The sequence below is a fragment of the Pyrus communis genome, chromosome 17 (genome assembly GCF_041283825.1).
Source record: "Pyrus communis isolate YQ-2024b chromosome 17, ASM4128382v1, whole genome shotgun sequence".
Taxonomy (NCBI): Eukaryota; Viridiplantae; Streptophyta; class Magnoliopsida; order Rosales; family Rosaceae; genus Pyrus; species Pyrus communis.
In genome coordinates this window covers 25,318,813-25,340,280 of record NC_142581.1, presented here as the reverse complement: position 1 = coordinate 25,340,280, position 21,468 = coordinate 25,318,813, and the positions used below count along the sequence as shown (strand labels likewise).

General features: G+C 39.0%; 3 protein-coding genes and 3 pseudogenes across 4 annotated transcripts; 2 read left to right on the top strand and 4 right to left on the bottom strand.

Moving 5' to 3' along the window:
* The first annotated feature begins 224 nt into the window (after positions 1 to 224).
* LOC137708612 (uncharacterized) lies at positions 225 to 3,025 on the top strand. Its single transcript, XM_088689372.1, has 3 exons — positions 225 to 927; positions 1,764 to 1,917; positions 2,072 to 3,025. Exons 1-3 carry the CDS (start codon positions 446 to 448, stop codon positions 2,696 to 2,698), a joined length of 1,263 nt encoding a protein of 420 aa, XP_088545498.1. The 5' UTR covers positions 225 to 445; the 3' UTR covers positions 2,699 to 3,025.
* Positions 3,026 to 3,147: 122 nt separating this feature from the next.
* On the bottom strand, positions 3,148 to 3,940 carry LOC148689681 (putative UPF0481 protein At3g02645; annotated as a pseudogene).
* Positions 3,941 to 4,012: 72 nt separating this feature from the next.
* Positions 4,013 to 4,816, bottom strand: LOC137707787 (UPF0481 protein At3g47200-like; annotated as a pseudogene).
* An 824-nt stretch (positions 4,817 to 5,640) lies between these two features.
* On the top strand, positions 5,641 to 8,348 carry LOC137708615 (clathrin light chain 1-like; annotated as a pseudogene). The gene is made up of 3 exons (XR_015958578.1): positions 5,641 to 6,306; positions 7,286 to 7,439; positions 7,591 to 8,348. The product of XR_015958578.1 is annotated as a clathrin light chain 1-like (transcript).
* Positions 8,349 to 8,445: 97 nt separating this feature from the next.
* LOC137708613 (UPF0481 protein At3g47200-like) lies at positions 8,446 to 9,757 on the bottom strand. Its single transcript, XM_068447732.2, has one exon. The coding sequence runs from the start codon at positions 9,755 to 9,757 to the stop codon at positions 8,666 to 8,668; it is 1,092 nt and encodes a 363-aa protein (XP_068303833.2). The 3' UTR covers positions 8,446 to 8,665.
* A 3,376-nt stretch (positions 9,758 to 13,133) lies between these two features.
* LOC137708819 (UPF0481 protein At3g47200-like) lies at positions 13,134 to 16,505 on the bottom strand. Its single transcript, XM_088689371.1, has 2 exons — positions 16,337 to 16,505; positions 13,134 to 14,748 (listed from the first exon to the last, which is right to left on the bottom strand). The coding sequence occupies exon 2, from the start codon at positions 14,713 to 14,715 to the stop codon at positions 13,309 to 13,311; it is 1,407 nt and encodes a 468-aa protein (XP_088545497.1). The 5' UTR covers positions 14,716 to 14,748; positions 16,337 to 16,505; the 3' UTR covers positions 13,134 to 13,308.
* Between the last annotated feature and the right edge of the window lie 4,963 nt (positions 16,506 to 21,468).

The window sequence follows — 21,468 nt, the reverse complement described above, 5'->3', positions numbered from 1 at the left end:
GGAAAAATGACAAAAATTAGACAAAATTTGAAAAATACACCTAGCATTAGATTGGCTTTGCATTCGGTTCTCATTTAATTTTTTTAATTAAATAGCAGATAACAGAAGACTTAACAAGTATTAAGGTTTGTTAGGTGGATGAATAGGTGTCAAATTTTCAAGAAAGTCACAAGAGTCGACATGCACAAATGAATGGCAGAAGATTAGAACTACACGTGTACGTAGCAACTCCAAATGCTCCCATCGCACCAACAATTATGGTTCCAACACACGTAGCAAATCCGAGCGACAGGGAGAGAAACTCTCATATGATCATACACTAAATGATCATTCACTGCCACGCACTCTCTCTCTCGATCCGAACACGGCGACCTCACTTGATCAAAACAAGCTTTAAGGCCATAAACTCAGTTACTCTGCGACAAGACCGTTTCCCCTCTGAACCATGTCGTCCTTCGACTCCTTCCCCAACGACAACGAATCCCACGACCCCCACAGCCACTCCCCCGCCGGCCAGCCCTTCGACGACGATGCTTACATGGCACAAGACCCCGGCCTTCCTTCCCATAACTACGACTCGTCGTTCAACCCTCCCACCCACCACGACGACTTCTCCCCCGCTGCCATCGACCCTCCCCCTCTCCTCCACTCTGATTTCCAGGACGACGTCGTTCTCCCCAGTGGCGACGACCACCACAACATTGATCAGCAGCAGCAGTCCCCCGAGGTGTACGGCTTCGGCATTTCCACCCCTAACCCGGAATTCGTGTCACCTTTTGATTCGGCGGTGCCCGAGGAAAATGGCGTCGTGGGTGGCGATGGCGGCATTGGTGATGATGACGGCGGCATTTTCGCCTCCAGTGAGCCGGTACTGCCTCCGCCCGAGGAGATGCGGGAGGAAGGCTTTGCTCGCCGTGAGTGGCGTCGGTGAGCTCAGATCCTAATTTGTTAATTTGACCATATAATTATTAAAGATTCCGATTTTGAAGACTAATTATTTGATTAAGTTGGATTTAAAAGCTGTTTTATGATTAATAATGTTGTCCATGCATGGGATTAAGGGGCTTAAATAACATCTTCTTCTTATTAGTTTGGGTCTGAATTAACGATGTTGAGCTTAGTCCCTGTATTTGGTAGGTGGGACATGAGGGTAAGTCGTATTTACTGTGAGTTTTTGTGCGTATAAATTTGAAATGGGGTAACTTTGATTGATTTGCTTGCAAAATGAGCTTAGATCTTGACTGGATCATTGCATATGTGCGAATTCGTCTTTCCTTTTTTGATTGTTTTCGTTAGCTGATTCCGACCGTTGGTATCGGAACTAATGGCAAGTAACAGACCATGATATTACATGGAGACATTGTCTAGTCTTTAAGAGGAACCTAAGATTCACTTCTGGTTTACTGGTTAGAAACTAGATGCTGAATTGCCAATGGGTTCCAAGTTACCTAGGTATATTGCTTCTTTTGGGAATATGGGTTCGAAGGCTAGCTTTTCCCACATTACATTCCATTGTACTACCGTCGTAGCCTATGCACATTTTGTACTAATTTTTCATACTGCGATTTCCCAATACTGTAGATTTTTGAACCTTTATGGTTAAACCAACATTGGAGTTCCTTGCATGGTTGGCCGAGAGCCTGAGAACATAGTGAAATCCTGGGTCTTGCATTATTGGTTTTGCATGTTAGATGGTTAACCAAACGAGACGGTAAAAGTCATTGAAAATATTTTGATTTGACCTGTTGGCTCAATACTTGCAGCCTAAATGTCATTCATCTAGAGGAAAAGGAAAAAAGGGAAAGGGAGATGCGGAACCAGATTATCGAGGAAGCTGAAGAATTTAAGCGGGCCTTCTATGAGAAACGGAAGCTCAATTGTGAAACTAACAAAGCTCACAACAGAGAAAGGGAGAAGGTGTGGTAATTCTAAAAACCCATCATGTTGTTCTACCTCTCCCGTAACCCTAATTCTCTCACCTTCCCTCCCTCTCCCTTATTTTCTTGTACATGCATTCTACGATCACCATCGGTGCTTCATATCTAAGACTTGAATTTGACTTTCTGTGCAGCTGTACCTGGCCAACCAAGAGAAGTTCCACAAAGAAGCTGACAAACATTACTGGAAAGCAATAGCGGAGCTGATTCCTCGTGAGGTTCCTAATATTGAGAAGAAGAGAGGGAAGAAGGATCCAGACAAGAAGCCCTCAATTGTTGTCATCCAGGGCCCAAAACCTGGTAAACCGACTGATCTTTCAAGGATGCGGCAGATTTTCCTGCAGCTGAAACAGAACCCACCGCCACACATGATGCCACCCCCACCTTCCAAAGATGGTAAGGATGCAAAGGGAGAAAAAGATGGAAAGGAGTCAAAGGATGGCAATGATACAAAAGATGCAAAGGGAGGAAAGGGAGCAAAGGATACCAAGGAAGGACGAATGGACGCAAAGGATGCCAAGGAAGGAGGAAATGACGCGAAGGATACCAAGGAAGGAGGAAAGGATGCAAAGGAAGCAAAGGATGCCAAGAATGGAAAAATTAATTCACCAACCGCAGCTGGAGCTGCAGCTGCAAGCGCACCTGTTTCACCTGCCAAAGATGTTACTGCCAATGGTACTCCCGGCTCATCAAAACCAGGGGCTTCAGCTGAACCAGAGGGTGAGCAACATTTGGAAACCACGCCAACTCCTGCGGAGTAATGACCCTTCATATTTTTTTTTTTTTTTTTTTTTTTAACGTTATCTTTGATTCTATTGCTTAGAAATTTACTCCGAAGAATAAACAAAATCATTTGTCAATGATCCAGAGTCTGCAGCTTGGAATGTACAGACTGCAGAGATTTTCTTCCTAACTTGCTCTAGGGTTTTGTAGGCTTAGTTTCTAAGCGAAACCAACTTCATCGAATTCAATTTTTCACATTTATTTTTTTGCATAAACTTGCATTTCCCCTTGGGGGATAAGCTCATTCCCCCTTGTGAAAAACATAACTTTGACCGTACATATTTCATAATTGGAACCATTCAATTTCTTAATTTTCATTTGAAGGATCACTCCTACAAAAAATCATTTCAATCGGAAATCATTTAGTCATTCAAATGTATGAAATCACTAATTTCTTAATGATGAAGTGTTGAATGATGATAAACGAATACCAAATAGTTGTACAAATTATCCAAATGTTGAAAACAATAAATGGCAAGATAGTTTCAAACTGTGTATAACTGTCACACATAATCAATTACATCAGTGCTTTATTTTATATGGAAAATAACCAAACAAATGCAAACTCAAGGAGTGATTATTTCATAACTTTGCCTGCAGTCAAGCAAGTCTTGTTTATGTCCTCTGGCGAACATTGACCGATTGGAAGGTTACTGCTTGTAGTAGGCGAGAACTCTATATATGGTCTATATGATGGTAAGAATGAGAACAATGATGACTGCATTTGAAACTGACCAGACTGACGATGGATTGTATAGATAATCCCTTTTGATCCCTGCAAGCCAACGACTCATAATATCTATCCACATCGTTTGCGAGTTTACTGTAAAGGAACGAGATACATGTAGTGTCATTGCAAAGCCTTTTGAACAAAAAAACAGTGTCCTCCTTGCTCAACACGATGTCTGTAATTCCCTTGTGATTGAGATGGTCTAAATCTTTGGTAGACTTGATAAGCTGATTGAACATCGTGGCATAAGACAAAATGTAACGGGCATCAGTGAACACTGTTCGTAGGCTATGAGGTTTCTGAAGAGAGATTCTGTGTTCGCTCGAATTTTCATCCACGGAATTTCCATCACTCCCTTTTCGAAGTTGAAAGTTATGTTCAACAAACAAGTATGCAGGGGTGCACGTTAAAGTTGGACTCCAATTTCCTCAAGATGTGTCACTGAGGGAATAGCAGTCCAGTATTTGTAACGCATCTCCAGTGTCCTCATTCCACATTGATGATCCAACACGCAAAACTCTTACGTCCTCATTCCTCGTTGATGATCCAACAAGCAAATCTCTTACATTGGTGAGTTAACGTCTAATAATTGCCATGTCGTCCCTTGCTTACCCATAAATTTGTATCCTAAGTAATAAATAATTATTGGATTATTCATAATTTCGCAAGTTAGGTCCAAATTAAGTTCATGTAGTGAAGACTTGTCTGATGTTGTGAGGTTGAATAAACAGTCGAGAACTTTCCACGGAAGCTGGTTTTCAAACAGAAACTAGTCGTTTTGAACTCTCGACAGCATCCCTGGCAGACTGAAAACACCATAAGGATCACGATCTTTATTCATCATGCATGCGCGGATAACTTGTATAATAAAGCAACCATCGACCACCATCATTTCTACAAACTGATCGCTACTCAGATGCTCAATCTTTTCGTCATAGCAGCTACGAAGAAACCCTTCTCTGCATCTAATTTCTTTGACAAACTTCATCAAACTGGTGTCTGGAGTTGGTTTGGGATCGAGGAGGCGTTGCAAATTCCATAGCTTAATTTGTTCCATAGCTTGCAACTTTTTTCCTCCGTGGTGATACGGCCGGATTGAAACCACTTGTGGAACAAAATCATTTGCATTGTCCCAGACAAGTTTATTAGGGACTCTAAATATGCAAGTAGGATCTGCTTCTAATAATTTCTGGGGAAGCTTTGTTTCGATGAGAGTCGCTAATAATTCGTCTTCATTGTTTTTGTTTCCGCTCTTAGTTTGGTTACCCACATCACTTTTTTTTATCTCACATCTCTCTCCCTCCTCTCTTACTTCAATTACGGAGTGGTCACAGTTTGCATTGCTCTCATCAGCTGAGTTTGTCATCGTCAAATTTTTTTAATACCAAATGTGACTTGCCTAATCTAGTATTATATATGAACAAGAACAAAAATTACAAATAATATCAATACATTAATTAATTAAATTACCAAATTTATATTGGAACCATACAAAAATCTTATGATGCTAGATTTATATAATGTGTTTATTAAATAAACAACAATCCATCCAATATATTTATAAACTCTTTAGTTATATCTTTTTAATTACTGGAAAATAAATTAAAAGATATGGAATCTGTCAAGGATGATAGGCTTGGGTTAACATCCAAATATATATACACGTTTCTCTTGATCGAATTTGATGATTTTGAAAGCTTGAATTAAAATTATTCAATGATTGGACTTAATGGGGCATTTGAACTTGAGGGCCTAAAAAATACTATTTAGATTATAATCTGAAAGTTTTGAAATCTATTTTTGTCCAAATTTTAATACTCTATACGTATATAATATTCAATCGTACACCAGATTTCAATGAGAATTAGGTCTTATTCAAAGATGATAATCAAATTTTCTGTTTAATTTCCTATAAAAATCAGTGTCAGTGAGTGTAAACCCATTTTGTATGTGGTTATGAAAATTGATCATATACAAAATTTTGAAAACTAAATGACATGGAAGTTGATGATTGATTTATTACTTAAACGTTGATAAACGTGCTTATTTCTATTAGTGACACATCATTTAATTTGCAAATTTAATCTTCAAATTTAGTCTCATTAACATTTAAATTTATGAATAAAACCTTTAAGAATGATTGAGTTTATAAACACATATCAATAAATGATAAGCGCTATAGAAATCAGACACAAAATAAGCGCAAAAGATTTAAACTTGTACGCCCTCATATGATCGATGATCCACTGCCACGCGCTCTCTCTCGATCGAAACACGCCGATCTGACTTAATCAAAACAAGCTTAAGGCCATAACTCCAATTACTTAACCTCTAATCCTCATTTTTAAACTACGAAAACACCATTTTCCCTCTGAACCATGTCATCCTTCGACTCCTTCGCCAACGACGCCGAATCCGACGACCCCCACCGCCACTCCCCCACCGGCCAGCCCTTCGACGACGATGCCTACATGGGCTAAGACGCCGGCCCCCCTTCCCTAGACTACGACTCGTCGTTCAACCCTCCCACCCACAACGGCGACTTGTCCTCCTAAGCCGTCAACCCTCCCCCTGCCCTCCACTCTGATTTCCAGGACGAGTCATTCTCCCCGGTGGCGACAACAACCACAACAATTGATCAGCAGCAGCAGTCCCCCAAGGTGTACGGCTTTGGCATTTCCACCTCTAACCCGGAATTCGTGTCACCCTTAATTCGGCGGTGCCCGAGGACAACGGCGTCGGAATTGGCGGTGGTGGGGATGATGGTGACGGGGGCATTTTCGACGCCAGTGAGTCGGTGCTGCCTCCGCCCGAAGAGATGCGGGAGGAAGGCTTTGCTCACCGTGAGTGGCGTCGGTGAGCTCATATCCTAACTTGTTGGTTTGATCATATAATTATTAAAAATTCCAATTTTGAACGGAAGTTGTTTGCTTGCAAAAACAGAGCTTAATTGTAACCATGACATTAATTATTTGATTAAGCTGGATTTAAAAGCTGTTTTATGATTAATAATGTTGAGCATGCGTGGGATTAAGGGGCTTATTTGTTTGGGGTCTGAATTAATGATATTGAGCTTTGTCCCTGTATTTGGCGAGTGGGATATGCGGGTAAATCGTATTTACTGTGATTTTGTGTGTCTGTGTGTAAATTCGAAATGGTTAACTTTGATTTATTTGCTTGCAAAATGAGCTCAGATCTTGACCAGATCATTGCATATGTGCGAATTCGTCTTTCCATTTTTGATTGTTTACGTTAGCTGATTCCGACCGTTGGTATAGGAACTATTGGCAGGTAACAGACCATCATTTAAGATGGATTACAATGACTCCTCTAGTCTTTAAAAGGAACCTAATATTCACTTCTGGTTCACTCGATAGAAAGTAGATGTTGTTGAATTGCCAATGGATTCCGTGTTTGCTGTGTATATTGCTTCTTTCAGGAATAATGGGTTCCAAGTGCTAGCGTTTCCCAGATTCCATTCCATTGTACTATCGTGCTAGGCTATGCAACATTTTTATACTAATTTTTTCGATTGCGATCTCCCAATCCTGTAGATTTTCGTACCTTTATGGTTAAACCAACGTTGGAGTTCCTTGAATGGTTGGCCGAGAGCCTGAGAACATAGTGAAATCCTGGGTCTCTGCATTATTGGTTTTGCTTGTTAGATGGTTAACCTAACCAAATGAGATAATGAAAGCATGTTGGTTTTGCTTCTCGTAGTTATTTTAAACAAATGAGTTCAGAAATCACATCTTTTCTTTCCCATTGTTCTCCCCTGCACTGATAAAGGCATTGAAAATATTTTGATTTGACCTGTTGGCGTCAATACTTGCAGCCGAAATGTCATTCATCTAGAGCGAAAGGAAAAAAGAGAAAGGGAGATGCGGAACCAACTTATTGACGAAGCTGAAGAATTTAAGCGGGCCTTCTATGAGAAATGGAAGCTCAATTGTGAAACTAACAAAGCTTACAACAGAGAAAGGAAGAAGGTTGTAATTCTAAAACGCATCATGTTGTTCTACATGTTCCGCAGTCCTAATTCTCTCGCCCTCCCTCCCTCTGCCTTGCTTGCTTGTACGTGCATTCTACGATCACCATCAGTGCTTCATATCTATGGCGTGAATTTGACTTTCCATGCAGCTGTACCTGGCCAACCAAGAGAAGCTGACAAATGATTCCTCGTGAGGTTCCTAATATTGAGAAGAAGAGAGGGAAGAAAGATCCTGACAAGCAGCCCTCAATTGTTTTCATGCAGGGCCCAAAACCTGGTAAACCGACTGATCTTTCAAGGATGCGGTAGATTTTCCTGAAGTTGAAACAGAACCCTCCGCCACACATGATGCCGCCCCCACCTGCCAAAGATGGCAAGGATGCAAAGGGAGAAAAAGAAGGAAAGGATGCAAAGGATTCAAAGGATGGAAAGGATACAAAAGATGCAAAAGGAGAAAAGGAGGAAAGGATGCAAAGGAAGGAAAGGATGCGAAGAATGGAAAAATTAATTCACCAACCGCAGCTGGAGCTGCTGCTGCAAGTGCACCTGTTTCATCAAAACCAGAGGCTCCTGCTGAACCACAAGGTGAGCAACATTCGGAAACCACGCTAACTCCTGCAGAGTAATGATCCTTCATATTTTTTATTTTTTTTATTTTTTTGTTCTTTACATTATCTTCGAGTCTAATGCTTAGAAATTTACTATGAAGAAGAAGAATAAACACAATCAGTCTGCAGAATGGAATGTACAGACTGCAGAGTTTTCTTCCAAACTTCCTCTAGGGTTTTGCAGGCTTTGCTTCGTAAGCAAAACCACCTTCATCGAATTCAATGCTATCGCATTTATTCTTTGAATAACATATCTTTGACGGTACAAATTTCATAATCGAAATCGTTCAATTTCTTAATCTTCATTTGACGATCACTCCTAACAAAAAATCATTTCAATCGGAGATTATTTAGTAAATGTATAGAACAAATCAACGTTATAGATACCAAGTAATATATTCATGATAAACTGCTGAATGATGATTAAAAACAAATACCAAATAGTTTTACACATTATCCAGAAGTTGAAAACAATAAATGGCAAGGTAGTTCCAAACTGTATGACTGTCACACATAATCAATTACAGCACTGCTTTATTTCATAACTTTGCCTGCAGTCACGCAAGTCTTGTTGAATTTTTTGTCCTCGGACGAATATTGACCGATTGGAAGGTTACTACTTGTAGTAGGCGAGAACACTATATAGGGTCTGCATGGCGGTAAGAATGAGAATAATGATGACCGCATTTGAGACTGACCAGATTGACGATGGATTGTATAGATAATCCCTTTTGATCCCTGCAAGCCAACGCCTTAGCCGACGATCTATATTATAGGAATACACGTCCAAGGAGAGTCGAGAGTAAACGAACGGGATGGATGCAGTGTCATTGCAAAGCCTATTGAACAAAGAAACAGTGTCCTCCTTGGTCAGGTCGGTTACTACAATTTCTTTCCGAAGGAGAGAGTCTAAATCTTTGGTAGACTTGATAAGCTGATTCAGCAGCATGGCATAAGACAAAATGTAATGGGGCTTCATTGAACACCGTTCGTAGGCTATGAGGTTTCTCAAGACACATTCTGTGTTGGCTACAATCATCATGCCTGGAATTTTCATCACTCCATTTTCCCCGTTGAAGGTTATGTCCAACAGCTCTGTCCCAGGGGATGCACATTGAAATTTGACTCCAATCTCCTCAAGATGTGTCACTGAGGGAATGGGATCCCAAAATCTAGAAGGAAGGTCCTTATTCCTCGATAATGATCCAACAAGCAAATCTCTTGTATTGTCAAGTAAATGTCTGAATTGCCATGTCTCCCTTTCATTATCCATAATTTCTAAAATATTGCAAGCACCGATAAAAGGATTAACTTCATTAATTAGGTCCAGAGTATCACTATATAGAGAAATCTCTCCTGATTCTTTTGTGAGGTTGAATAAACAGTCGAGAACTTTCCACGGAAGCTGGTTTTCAAGCAGGAACAAGTCGTTTTGAACTATCGACAACATCCCTGGCATACTGAAAACATCATGATGTATGGAAATCGGATTCCTTTTGCGGATAAGTTCTAAAATAAAGCAACCATCGACCACCATCATTTCTACAAACTGATCGCTACTGAGATGATCACCAAGCTTTTCGTCATAGCAGTTACGAAGAAACTCTTCTTTGCTTTTAATTTCCTTGACAAACTTCACCAAACTGGTGTCTGGAGTCGGTTTGCATTCGAGGAGGCATTGCAAATTCCATAGCTTAATTTGTTCCATGGCTTCGAACTTTTTTCCTCAGTGGTGATAGGGCCCGATTGGAACCACTTGTGGGACAAAAGCATTTTCATTGTCCCTGCCAAGTTTATTAGGGACTCTGAATATGCAAGAAGGATCTGGTTTTGGAAATTCCTGTGGAAGCTTTTTTTCTATGAGGGATGCTAGTAATTCGTCTTTGTTTGTTTCATTTCCGCTCAAAGTTTGGTTACCCACATCACTTATTTCTGTCGCACATCTCTCCCCCTCCTCCCTTACTTGAATTATGGAGTGATCTCTGTTTTCACTATTGCTCTCCCCAACTAAATCTGTCATCGTCAACTCTTTCTAACTCCAAATTGACTCACCTAATCAAGCATTATATTAACAAGAACAAAAGTTACAAATAATGTCAATACGTTAATTAATTAAACTACCAAATTTATTATTGGAACCATACAGAAATTTTTTAACGTCAGGTTTATTTCATGTATTTATTGAATAAATAGTAATTCACTCAGTATAGAACATGGATTATACTAATGTCTCTTGATTAATATTCCTTTTTTTAATATTGGAAAATAAATTAAAAGATATAGAGTATGCCAAGGAGGATGGGCTTGCCTTAACCTCCAAACATTCACCCTAACTCTAGCAAGACCACTAAGGTGGTCTGAAATTCATTAATTCCACTAGATATGAACCTAAACGAGTTTTATTTGATATGTATGATTTTCCAACATATACTATTATTAAAACTAGAAAAAACAGAAATTTCATTATGATAATAGATTTGAACCTAAACGAGTTTTATTTGATGTGTATGATTTTCCAACATATACTACAATTAAAAATAGAAAAAGCAAAAATTTTATTATGATAATACCTAGATCTAAAACGAGGAAGAATAATGCTATGTAGATTAAATTTGTAAACTAAACAATGTATCACCAATAAGAAATAAGCACCTTAATCTGCACTTGAGTTATAATCTAATCATTAACTTTCATGTCATGTAATTTACAAAATGTAATCTTCCTAACATTTGTAGACAGTAGGTAGGAAAACTTACCTGAATGAGAAATTTATGAGGTCGAATGAGGAATCCTTCGCGCCCCCTCCCTCCCTCAGAGCATACATAAATCTATATTTCTAGTTCCAGACTCATTTATAATGTGAGAATGAAACACTCTCTCGACACTCAAAGTCGATTCCCTTGCAAGTCTTTTTACACTATTCCATTTAATAATCGTCTTTCTATTATTCCCCTCACATACTCTCGTCTCTCTCACATAACTCACACTTTTGCCCTTCTGATTTCTTTTTTTTTTTTTTTTTTCTTCTTCTCTTGCTATTTGTCTGATCGTTCAGATGATTTTTATTTAATTGCTTGCGAAATGAAATTAGGCTTCAACCTATCATTGCGTTAGAGCAACTCTACTCTTTCAACAGCAAAACCAAATAAATAAATAAAAAAAATAAAAAAAAGCAACTCCACTATTTAGAACGATAATTGCTCACATAATTAGACAATAAATAATTATTACTTAATAAATAGTAATTATTTAAATGCATCTTCACTCTTTAAAATAATTTGCTCGGATATTAAAAAATTAATAAAAATATTTGCGTTATTATAATTTGTTTTTTTTTTTTTTTCTTCTTTCTTCTTTCTTTTTTCTTTATTCCTGTCTCTGGAAACCTCTCCTCCGTTTCTCCCTTTTGTCCTCCGTCCCCATTCCGATCCCTCCCGAGTAGCAATCCTCCGAATTTTTAATAAACCCCATCACAATCCTCCATATTCCCAAACCACTGCGACTGCTCAAGCTTAGTGAAGCTGAAACGCCAACCTTGGGCTTCTTCCCGACGACTGAAGCGCCCTCAAAGGATCCGTCAATGGAAGAAGACGCCGGCGGCGATTCCATCGTGTTCTTCGCCTTGCTCGAGCCCATCGCCTCCTCCTCTCCTTCCGTCTTCGACATCTCCCCCTCCTTCCCTCCTCCTGTCTTCGATATATGGTTCCCATAAAACTATTTAACGTGCAGCTGTTAGCATGACGTCATATAGACTCTGGCGCAGGGCCTGGCATCAATTGCCTGACCGCTTAGTCCGGCGATGTTGGGTGCACGTTTTGCCCGACTTTTTTCAATGAGCTGGAGCTTTTTATTCTGAACTTTGGGCAAAAACAGAGCTTAATTTTAACCATGGCATTAATTATTTGATTAAGTTGGATTTAAAAGCTTTTTTAACCATGACATTAATTATTTGATTAAGTTGGATTTAAAAGCTGTTATATGATTAAAAATGTTGTGCATGCATGGGATTAAGGGGCCTAATAACATCTTTTTTTAATTTGATTTCTGTGTTCATTACCATTTGTTCTACATCTTCCGCAGTCCTAATTCTCTCACCCTCCTTCCCTCTCCCTTGCTCGCTTGTACATGCATTCTACGATCACCATCAATGCTTCGTATCTATGACTTGAATTTGACTTTCTGTGCAGCTGTACCTGGCCAACCAAGTGAAGTTCCACAAAGAAGCTGACAAATGATTCCTCGTGAGGTTCCTAATATTAAGAAGAGAGGGAAGAAAGATCCCGACAAGCAGCCCCCAATTGTTTTCACCAGGGCCTAAAACCTGGTAAACCGACTGATCTTTCAAGGATGCTGTAGATTTTCCTTAAGTTGAAACAGAACCCTCCGCCACACATGATGCCGCCTCCACCTGCCGAAGATGGCAAGGATTCAAAGGGAGAAAAAGAAGGAAAGGATGCAAAGGATTCAAAGGATGGAAAGGTTACAAAAGATGCAAAAGGAGAAAAGGAGGAAAGGATGCGAAGAATGGAAAATTAATTCACCAACCCAGCTGGAGCTGCAGCTGCAAGTGCACCTGTTTCATCAAAACCAGGGGCTCCTGCTGAACCAGAGGGTGAGCAACATTCGGAAACCACGCTAACTCCTGCAGAGTAACGATCCTTCATTTTTTTTATTTTTCTATTTTTATTTTTTTTGTTCTTTACATTATCTTTGAGTCTAATGCTTAGAAATTTACCATGAAGAATAAACACAATCAGTCTGCCGAATGGAATGTAGAGAATGCAGAGTTTTCTTCCAAACTTCCTCTAGGTTTTGCAGGCTTTGCTTCATAAGCAAAACCACCACCATCGAATTCATTGCTATCACATTTTTTTTTGAATAACGTATCTTTGACCGCAAAAAATTTCATAATTAGAATCATGCAATTTCGTAGTCTTTATTTGAAGATTTCCTACAAAAACAAAAAAAAAAAATCATTTCAATCGAAGATTATTTAGTAAATGTATACAGCAAATCATAGTATAGATAACAGGTAATATATTTATGATAAACTGTTAAATGATGATAAAAAAAATATAAATAAATAAATAAAATCCAAATAGCTTTATAAATTATCCAAAAGTTGAAAACAATAAATAGCAAGGTAGTTCCAAACTCTATGACTGCCACACACAATCAATTACAGCACTGCTTTAGTTCATAAATTTTCCTGCAGTCACGCAAGTCTTGTTGAGTTTTATGTCCTCCAACGAACATTGATCAATTGGAAGGTTTCGACTGCTTGTAGTAGGCGATAACACCATATACGGCCTGTAGGGCAGTAAGAATGAGACCAAGGATTACCGCATTTGAGAAAAGTGACAGGACTGACTGTGGATTGCATAGATAATCCCTTTTGATCCCTGCAAGCCAACGCCTTAGCCAACGATCTCGATTGTAGCGATACACGTCCAAGGTGAGTCGAGAGTAAACGATCGGGATGGATGTAGTGTCATTGCAAAGCCTATTGAACAAAGAAACAGTGTCCTCCTTGCTCAAGTAGGTTACTACAATTCCTTTCTGAAAGAGAGAGTCTAAATCCTCGGTAGACTTGATAAGCTGATTCAGCAGCGTGGCATAAGACAAAATGTAATTGGGCTTCCTTGAACACCGTTCGTAGGCTATGAGGTTTCTCAAGACACATTCTGTGTTGGCTCCAATTCTCATGAATGGAATTTCCATCACTCCATTTTGCGAGTCGAAGGTTATGCCCAACAGCTCTGTCTTAGAGGATGCAGGTTGAAATTTGACTCCACTCTCCTCAAGATGTGTCACTGAGGGAATAGGAGTCCAATGTTTATAAAGACTGTCCCTATTCCTCGAAAATGATCCAACAAGCAAATCTCTTGCATTGTCAAGTAAATGTCTGAGTTGCCATGTCTGAATTGAGTGCTTGTGGATCGTCCGATTATGCATAACTTCGGCAATTAATACCGAAGTTAGAAAATGTAGAGAATTCTCTTTTGAAGTTGTTGTGAGGTTGAATAAACAGTCGACAACTTTCCACGGAAGCTGGTTTTCAAGCAGGAACAAGTCGTTTTTAACCATCGACAACATCTCTGGCATACTGAGAACATCACGATATCTGGAAATCGGATTACTTCGGCGGATAAACTCTAACAGAAAGCAACCATCGACCACCATCATTTCTACAAACTGATCGCTACTCAGATGCTTACCCAACTTTACGTCATAGCAGTTACGAAGAAACTCTTCAATGCTTCTAATTTTTTTGACAAACTTCACCAAACTGGTGTCTGGAGTTGGTTCGCGTTTAAGGAGGCATTGCAAATTCCATAGCTTAATTTGTTCCATGGCTTCGAACTTTTTTCCTCCCTGGTGATACGGCCCGATTGGAACCACTTGTGGGACAAAAGCATTTTCACTGTCCCTGCCAAGTTTATTTGGGACTATGAATATGCAAGTAGGATCTGCTTCTGGAAATTCCTGGGGAAGCTTTTTCTCTATGAGGGACGCTAATAATTCGTCTTTATTTGTTTCATTTCTGCTCAAAGTTTGGTTACCCACACCACTTAGTTCTATCTCACATCTCTCTCCCTCGTCTCTTGCTTGAATTACGGACTGATCTCTACTTGCACTATTGCTGCTCTCAGCTAAGCCTGTCATCGTCAACCCTTTTCAACTCCAAATGTGACTCACCTAATCAAATATTATATATTAACAAGAACAAAAATTACAAATAGTGTCAATACGTTAATTAATTAAATTAGCAAATTTATTATTGAAACCATACGGAAATTTTATAACGTAAGGTTTATTTAATGTATTTAGGCTAAATAGCCAAAATGGTTCCTAACATATACATAACACATCACTTTGGTCTCTGAGATTAAAAATCAATAGAAATGGTCTCCGAGATTGTCCAACATCCATCATTTTGGTCATTCCGTTAAAAACTCTTTGGGCAATTTTCAAAGTTTCGTAACTCAATCGTTTCTTAACCAAATTCGACCCATAATATATCAAAATGAAGATAGGAAAGTGTAGAACAAGATTATACATATTTAGAAGCCCAATAGTTGCAGATATAGTCGGAAAATAGCCTCAAAGTCGACTAGTTTGCGAAAAAACTGGAAAACTAGTCGGAAATTGGGTAAATTTTAAACGTTCATAACTTCTTCAATACTCAACGAAATCAAGTGATTCAAAAACAAAAATCATAATTATTGACAAGATAAAGAGAATGGTACCTTTCTCGATGGCTAACTCGCCATGGTTTGGCCGGAAAACGGTTCGAAAGTGGCTAACTCGAAAATGGTTAGCCACTTTTGAGCCGTTTTCACGTCAAAATGCGGTGAATTAGCTATCAAGAAAGGTACCATTCTCTTCATCTCATCAAGAAGTATGATTTTCGTTTTTGAATCACTTGATTTTGTTGAGTATTGAAGAAGTTATGAACGTTTAAAATTTACACAATTTCCGACGAGTTCTCTAGTTTTTACACGGACCAGTCAATTTTGAGGCTATTTTCTGGCCATCTCCGGCAAACATTGGGCTTCCAAGTAGGTATAATCTTATTCTACACTTTCCTATCTTCATTTTGATATATTATGAAACAATTACGTTACGAAGCTTTGAAAATTGTCTAAAGAGCTTTTAACGGAATGACCAAAATGATGGATGATGGACAATCTCATGGATCATTTCTATTAATTTTCAATCTCAGGGACTAAAGTGATGTGTTATGCATATCTCAGTGACCATTTTGGCTATTTAGCCATGTATTTATTGAATAAATGGTAATTCACTTAGTATGGAACATGGATTATACTAATGCCCCTTGAGTAATATTCCTTTTTTTTTTTAATTATTGGAAAATAAATTAAAAGATATAGAACATGTCAATGAGGATGGGTTTGGCTTAACCTCGAAGCCTCCATCCTTCAAACAAATCTCTCCCTACCAGTTCGATTCTTGCAAGGTGTAGGTGAGAGAACTACGTCGATTTGATTTTATTTCTAGCACAAAGTATGTAATTAATTTAATTGGGTAAGATGCAACCAAATCCTAAAAATAGTGATGTTTGTGCTCGCGAACAAAGAAGTCTCGTAAGAATGAAACAATGATCTAAAATTCTTTAATTCGACTAAATCATGACCTAACCGAGTTCCATTTAATATACACGATTTTCCAACATATACTATAATGGAAAATAGAAAAAAGCAGAAATTTCATACTAATAATGCCTCTAGATCTATATTTATAGGCAGTTGGTAGGAAAACTTACCAGGATGAACCAAGAGATTATAGATTCAGGTTGAGAAACTTATGAGATCGAATGAAGAATTGTTCGGCCCCGCTCCCGCTCCCTCCCACAGAGCATACACAGATCTGTACTTCTAGTTCCACTCGTATATAAAGCGAGGAATAAACACTTCCAACTGTCTGCCACTGTCAACCCTAAGTCAATTGACTTGCAAGTCCCTTAACTCTGTATCTTCTTTTATCTTCACTTTTTTGCCCTTTTCACTTCTTTGTCCTTTTCTTCTATTGGTATTTTGTCTGTTCTATCTAGTTTTCATTTAATTGCTTGTGAAATGAGCTTCGGTTTTCACCGTTTCATTGCGTTGTGAGAAATTTTATTCAAAATCAGAGATTTTATCTTATGAAATTTAGGTTAAAATTAATAGATTTTTTAACGATATATTTATATGAATGAGTTGAGGGAATAAATTGTATCGATTTCATCATCTATAAGATTTAAACCTAAACTATCTTACGTCCAAGTGAATATAATAAAGTGTAGACCTTGTTCTAGTTTCTAAAGGTGATGTTTGGTTTGTGATCGAGGTCGCGTTGCAAATTTCGTAGTTTAATTTGTGAATTTTCTCCTGCATTATGTGAAAGAGTTGAGGAAATAAATTGTATTGATAGATTTTAGGTTTGATTTTCGCCAAAAGCGAATTTAAATGACATTATTGCTAGCTTATTGTGAGACTAATCTCATTCCCTTTCTCTTAGTGTAAGTAATATCGTTAAAAAATAAAAAAATAAAAACTCTTCATCCATGAAGGTCAAACTTAAAATATCTTATTTACAAAATAAAAGACAAAAAAATATAAACCCTTCTCTAGTTTCTAGAGGCGACTTTTCGATTATATCGAGTCGATAACTTAGTTTGTTCCATAATACAAATAGTTTTTATTGTTTGGTTTCAATACAAAAAGCAAATCATGGCAAGGCATGTTCAAATTCCAATCATGGTAGTTATGGGGTAATATTAGTTAAGACAATTTTGAAGTGCCACTTAATAATACGGCATTGATATGAGAAATGTTAAAATGATTCTTTCAAAAGTGAGATTCTTCGATATCTCACATCTTAACGTCAATTCGCATGCCAACATTATAAAATAATGTGCCAAAAATATAAGGTGCCAGAGAGTCCATAAAGAGTCACACTTTTAAAAGAGCCCCTTAATCTTTTTCGTAATAATATTTATCTTCAGTTATAAGTGAAATAATTCTAATTTTAAATCTTCAACCCTTACTATAAATAACAAATTCAATCCAATTATTTTTCTCTATATTTTATTGTAAATATATTGTTATATAAAAATAAAATAAAATAAAAGGACAAGTTGAGAATTGGTCGGTTTCCATTAACATTTAGGACATGATCCCTCATTTCACAATCTTGAGATGACCCCTCACATGGTCCCTCAATGTAGATTTTTTGTTTGGTCAATCTCAATGTCGATTGTTTTTGCATAAAAGTTACTAGCCTTTATGGACGTGCTTACAAATGTGCAAAATGTATTTTTTGAATTACGGCATACTATACGTAACTTACACATTTTAAATATATTTATATGCGTAAATTGACAAAAGAAAAGTCAAATATTTGAAGTAAATGAATAATCTTAAATCATGCTAAGCCCACCTCCTCCCCCTTAGTGACACACCCCGACCGAGATCAGGGAGTGCTGGCCGTCACACGAAGGTGACGTAGCCATGTGCGCGTGCGGAAGCTATTAAGATAGTAATATAAAAGTACGAATAATTAAAAACTAGCATACAAAGTACTAATACTAGTGCTAGCGTATGTGAGACACAATTTCAGAGCAAGTCTACAGCAGTCCAAAAAGGAAAGATACGACATAAATACACCCGAATGTGACCCTACAATGGTGAGTGTCTGTCAGAAATGTCGGGACGCCCTCTGGGAAAAACCACCGAACTTGCTAGACCACTAGAACCTGGAGGGGCGCAAAAACAAAAGCGTGAGTGGGCAAAAACAAAGCTCTTTGAAAACTCTTTAGCAAAATACATTCTAACCCCTCGCCGTAAAACCTGTATACTTCCCAGAAAATGAATATATATACGTATGTATAGATATGCCAATCATGCTCCAAAATATGCCATTCATGCTCGAGAATATGCCACAACAGAATCTCATAATCAAACGTAAATGCTCAAGCGTAAATCACATCAATAACATATAATCTGGCAGCCGGGAGTCACCTAACGTGACCTGTACGGCTGCATATAGAGCTCCAATCTCAACTCAATATCTGAATCTGCACACGAGTCGGAACCACCTAACGTGGTTTGTACGACAAGACTGGGTGTAATATATACGCTCTAGTGCTACGATCACGTGAAGACTGTGCGAATAATCGCGGGTCACCTACGAGTCGGAACCACCTAATGTGGTCTGTACGACAAGACTGTGCACCTACTTGGATCCAAGCTGAGCGTGTGGTGCGGGTGAACATCACGTGAAGGACTCTGCCCCTCTCTGGGCGGGAGCACTAACACCGGGGGTGCAGATTATGAGCTCTCTAAGCATTTCAAACTACTACTGCATAACAACATGAATACCACTTACCTGGCACTTACCTGTGCGTCCACAGCACCAAATACACATATATATATGTATGCCACTACTAATACATGCGATGATGCGTAAACGACATTCATATGATGCATGGCATAAAACAAATAACCTTTTTTATTTAATTTCTGGGAATATAAATGTATATAGGTATATACGGAAAACAAAAGCCCACTCACTGATAAGTGGAAGGGTCGTAGCCCCCCTGCCTCGAGTGTGTACGCTCGTCCTCGGAAAACGAATCACCTATACGCGCAAAAGCTACGAAAACGTTAATTTAAAAGCACATAACCAACTTCTCGTAATAACTTCTCATACATTGCTCAAAATGGACAATTGAATATACCCACGTGCTCTACACAACCTCAGGATCACAACCATATTTTTAAAATAATTTTTGGACCCCGCACGCGCCCCCACGCGCCTGAATAGGCACGGACCTACGCGCCCCCACGCGCGGCCACGTGCCATGCACACTGACGGTGTCAACTGACGCCGTCAGGAATATTCCGTTAAACTGACGGAATATTCCGTTAAACTTAACTGATACCGTCACTGCCGTTAGGAATATTCCGTTAGATTTAACGGAATATTCCCCTTTCTTCTCCGGCAAGACTCCGGCGCCGGCGACGGCGCCGGAAAACTGGGAAAATTTCAAACTTAGTTTTCTCCTTCGTTTTTCAACCAATTTTCATGATTTTTGAACCAAAATGAAGCTTAGGACTAGTAGAATCACGATAGACTAGTTTCAAGGGCTAAAAATCACACGATCATACCTGTCCACAACTTCAAAACTCGGCCAACTTTGAACAGGACGATCCCGACGTCCAAACTCGTCCAACGAAACACTCCCAAGCTCCTGGGAACCTCACAAACACATCTACAAGCTTAGAAATTCCTAAAACAAGCTAGATTAATCTTGCATGAACAGTACGTAATTCAGACCACTTCGAAACGACGTGAAAACGTTCGAATTCTTACCTGAAATTGGTATGGTTGTGCTCCTCACAACCTTACGAGTTCAATGGTGTAATTGGTTTCTCGATTGGTGAAGTATTGAGTATGTGTGTGTGTTGTCCGTATGTTGAAGAAGGAAGAAGAAGAAGAAGAACTCGGGGAGAGAGAGACAGAGAGAGAGAGAGACAGAGAAAGACAAAGAGTGAGGGAAAGAGGGAGGGAATCCCGGGAGAAAAAAGAGAGGGTATGAGTGTGTGTGGTCCTACAACACCACACACACAACACTAATGTGTAAACGAACAAATTAGGGGTAAAATCGTAATTTTCCATGTACGTTAAAATGAAATTTGGGACGGGATGTTACACTTAGTGTAACAGCCTATCCCGAATTATTTGTACCGTAGGTGTGAAATGATGATTTTGCCCTTGGTAGTTATTTGTCATTTTGGGGTGATTGTTTTGTGGTCTTGTTGGTTGCATCTGGACCACACACTCTCATCCTCATCTCCTTCCCCATGTATCCCTCTTTGTCTCGAACTCCCTCTCTCTCTCTTATCCTCCTTTTGTACCGACGAGACCCAAATCCCTTGCAAACGTCACAGATCGAAGTGGAAATTAATACCTTTGTGTTCGTGAGGACCATACGAGTCCAACCATACCAATTTCAGGTAAGGAATCATTCGATTTCACGTCGAACCAGGAATCTTCAATTTGGTCACTGTTCATGCGCATGTGAAATGTTGTTTTTCAGGGAATTTGAAGCTTATAGGAAGCTTAGTGAGGTCCTTAGGAAGCTCGGGTGGTTCGTTGGAAGGAATTAGACGTCGGGATCGTGAGTTGCGAGTTTGGCCGATTTTTCTTGAATTTCTCCGACGACATCGCGTGATCTTTGGGGCTTTAGACAGGTAAGGAAATGTTCTACAAGTTATGAGCTTCATTTTGGTGCAAATTTCATAGAAATTGGTGAAGAAACGTGTGAGAACGAAGGGTTTGAAGTTTTTCCAGGTTTCCGGCGACCGGCGTCTCGCCAGAGAAAATGACGGAATATTCCGTCAGTTTGGACAAAATATTCTGACGCAGTCAGTCATATTTAATGGAATCCGTTAGGGTTTAACGAAATATTCCTGATGGCTTTAATTGACGCCGTCAGTGTGACTGGCACGTGGCCGCGCGTGGGGGGCACGTAGGTCCGTGCACTCGCCGGCGTGTGGGGTCTCGGAAAATTATTTTTAAAATATGGGGATGTTCGTGAGGTTAAGTAGATTACGTTGGTATATCCAGACATCCCATTTAAGCATTGTATGAGAAGTTATTACCTAGTTTTGGTTATGTGCTTTAAATTGACGCTTTTATAGTTGTTTCGCATATAGGTGAGACCTATCCTGAGGACCAGGGCAATCACTCCAGGTAAGGGGGTTACGACCCTTCCACATACCAGTGAGTGGGCTTTTGGTTTTCCGTATATACCTATTTACTTGTGGTTTTCCCATAAAATGAAATGGAATGTTTATAACGCGGATTCATTCCTTGAGAGCAGACCTTCCAGGTTTCCGTATATACCTATTT

Excerpts from the sequence above, each read along its gene's own strand:
- LOC137708612 (XM_088689372.1), top strand. The coding sequence starts at position 446 with ATGTCGTCCTTCGACTCCTTCCCCAACGACAACGAATCCCACGACCCC. Across the intron at positions 928-1,763 it reads GCTCGCCGTGAGTGGCGTCG|CCTAAATGTCATTCATCTAG; the intron begins GTGAGCTCAGAT and ends CAATACTTGCAG. Across the intron at positions 1,918-2,071 it reads ACAACAGAGAAAGGGAGAAG|CTGTACCTGGCCAACCAAGA; the intron begins GTGTGGTAATTC and ends CTTTCTGTGCAG.
- LOC137708613 (XM_068447732.2), bottom strand. The coding sequence starts at position 9,757 with ATGGAACAAATTAAGCTATGGAATTTGCAATGCCTCCTCGAATGCAAA.
- LOC137708819 (XM_088689371.1), bottom strand. The coding sequence starts at position 14,715 with ATGACAGGCTTAGCTGAGAGCAGCAATAGTGCAAGTAGAGATCAGTCC.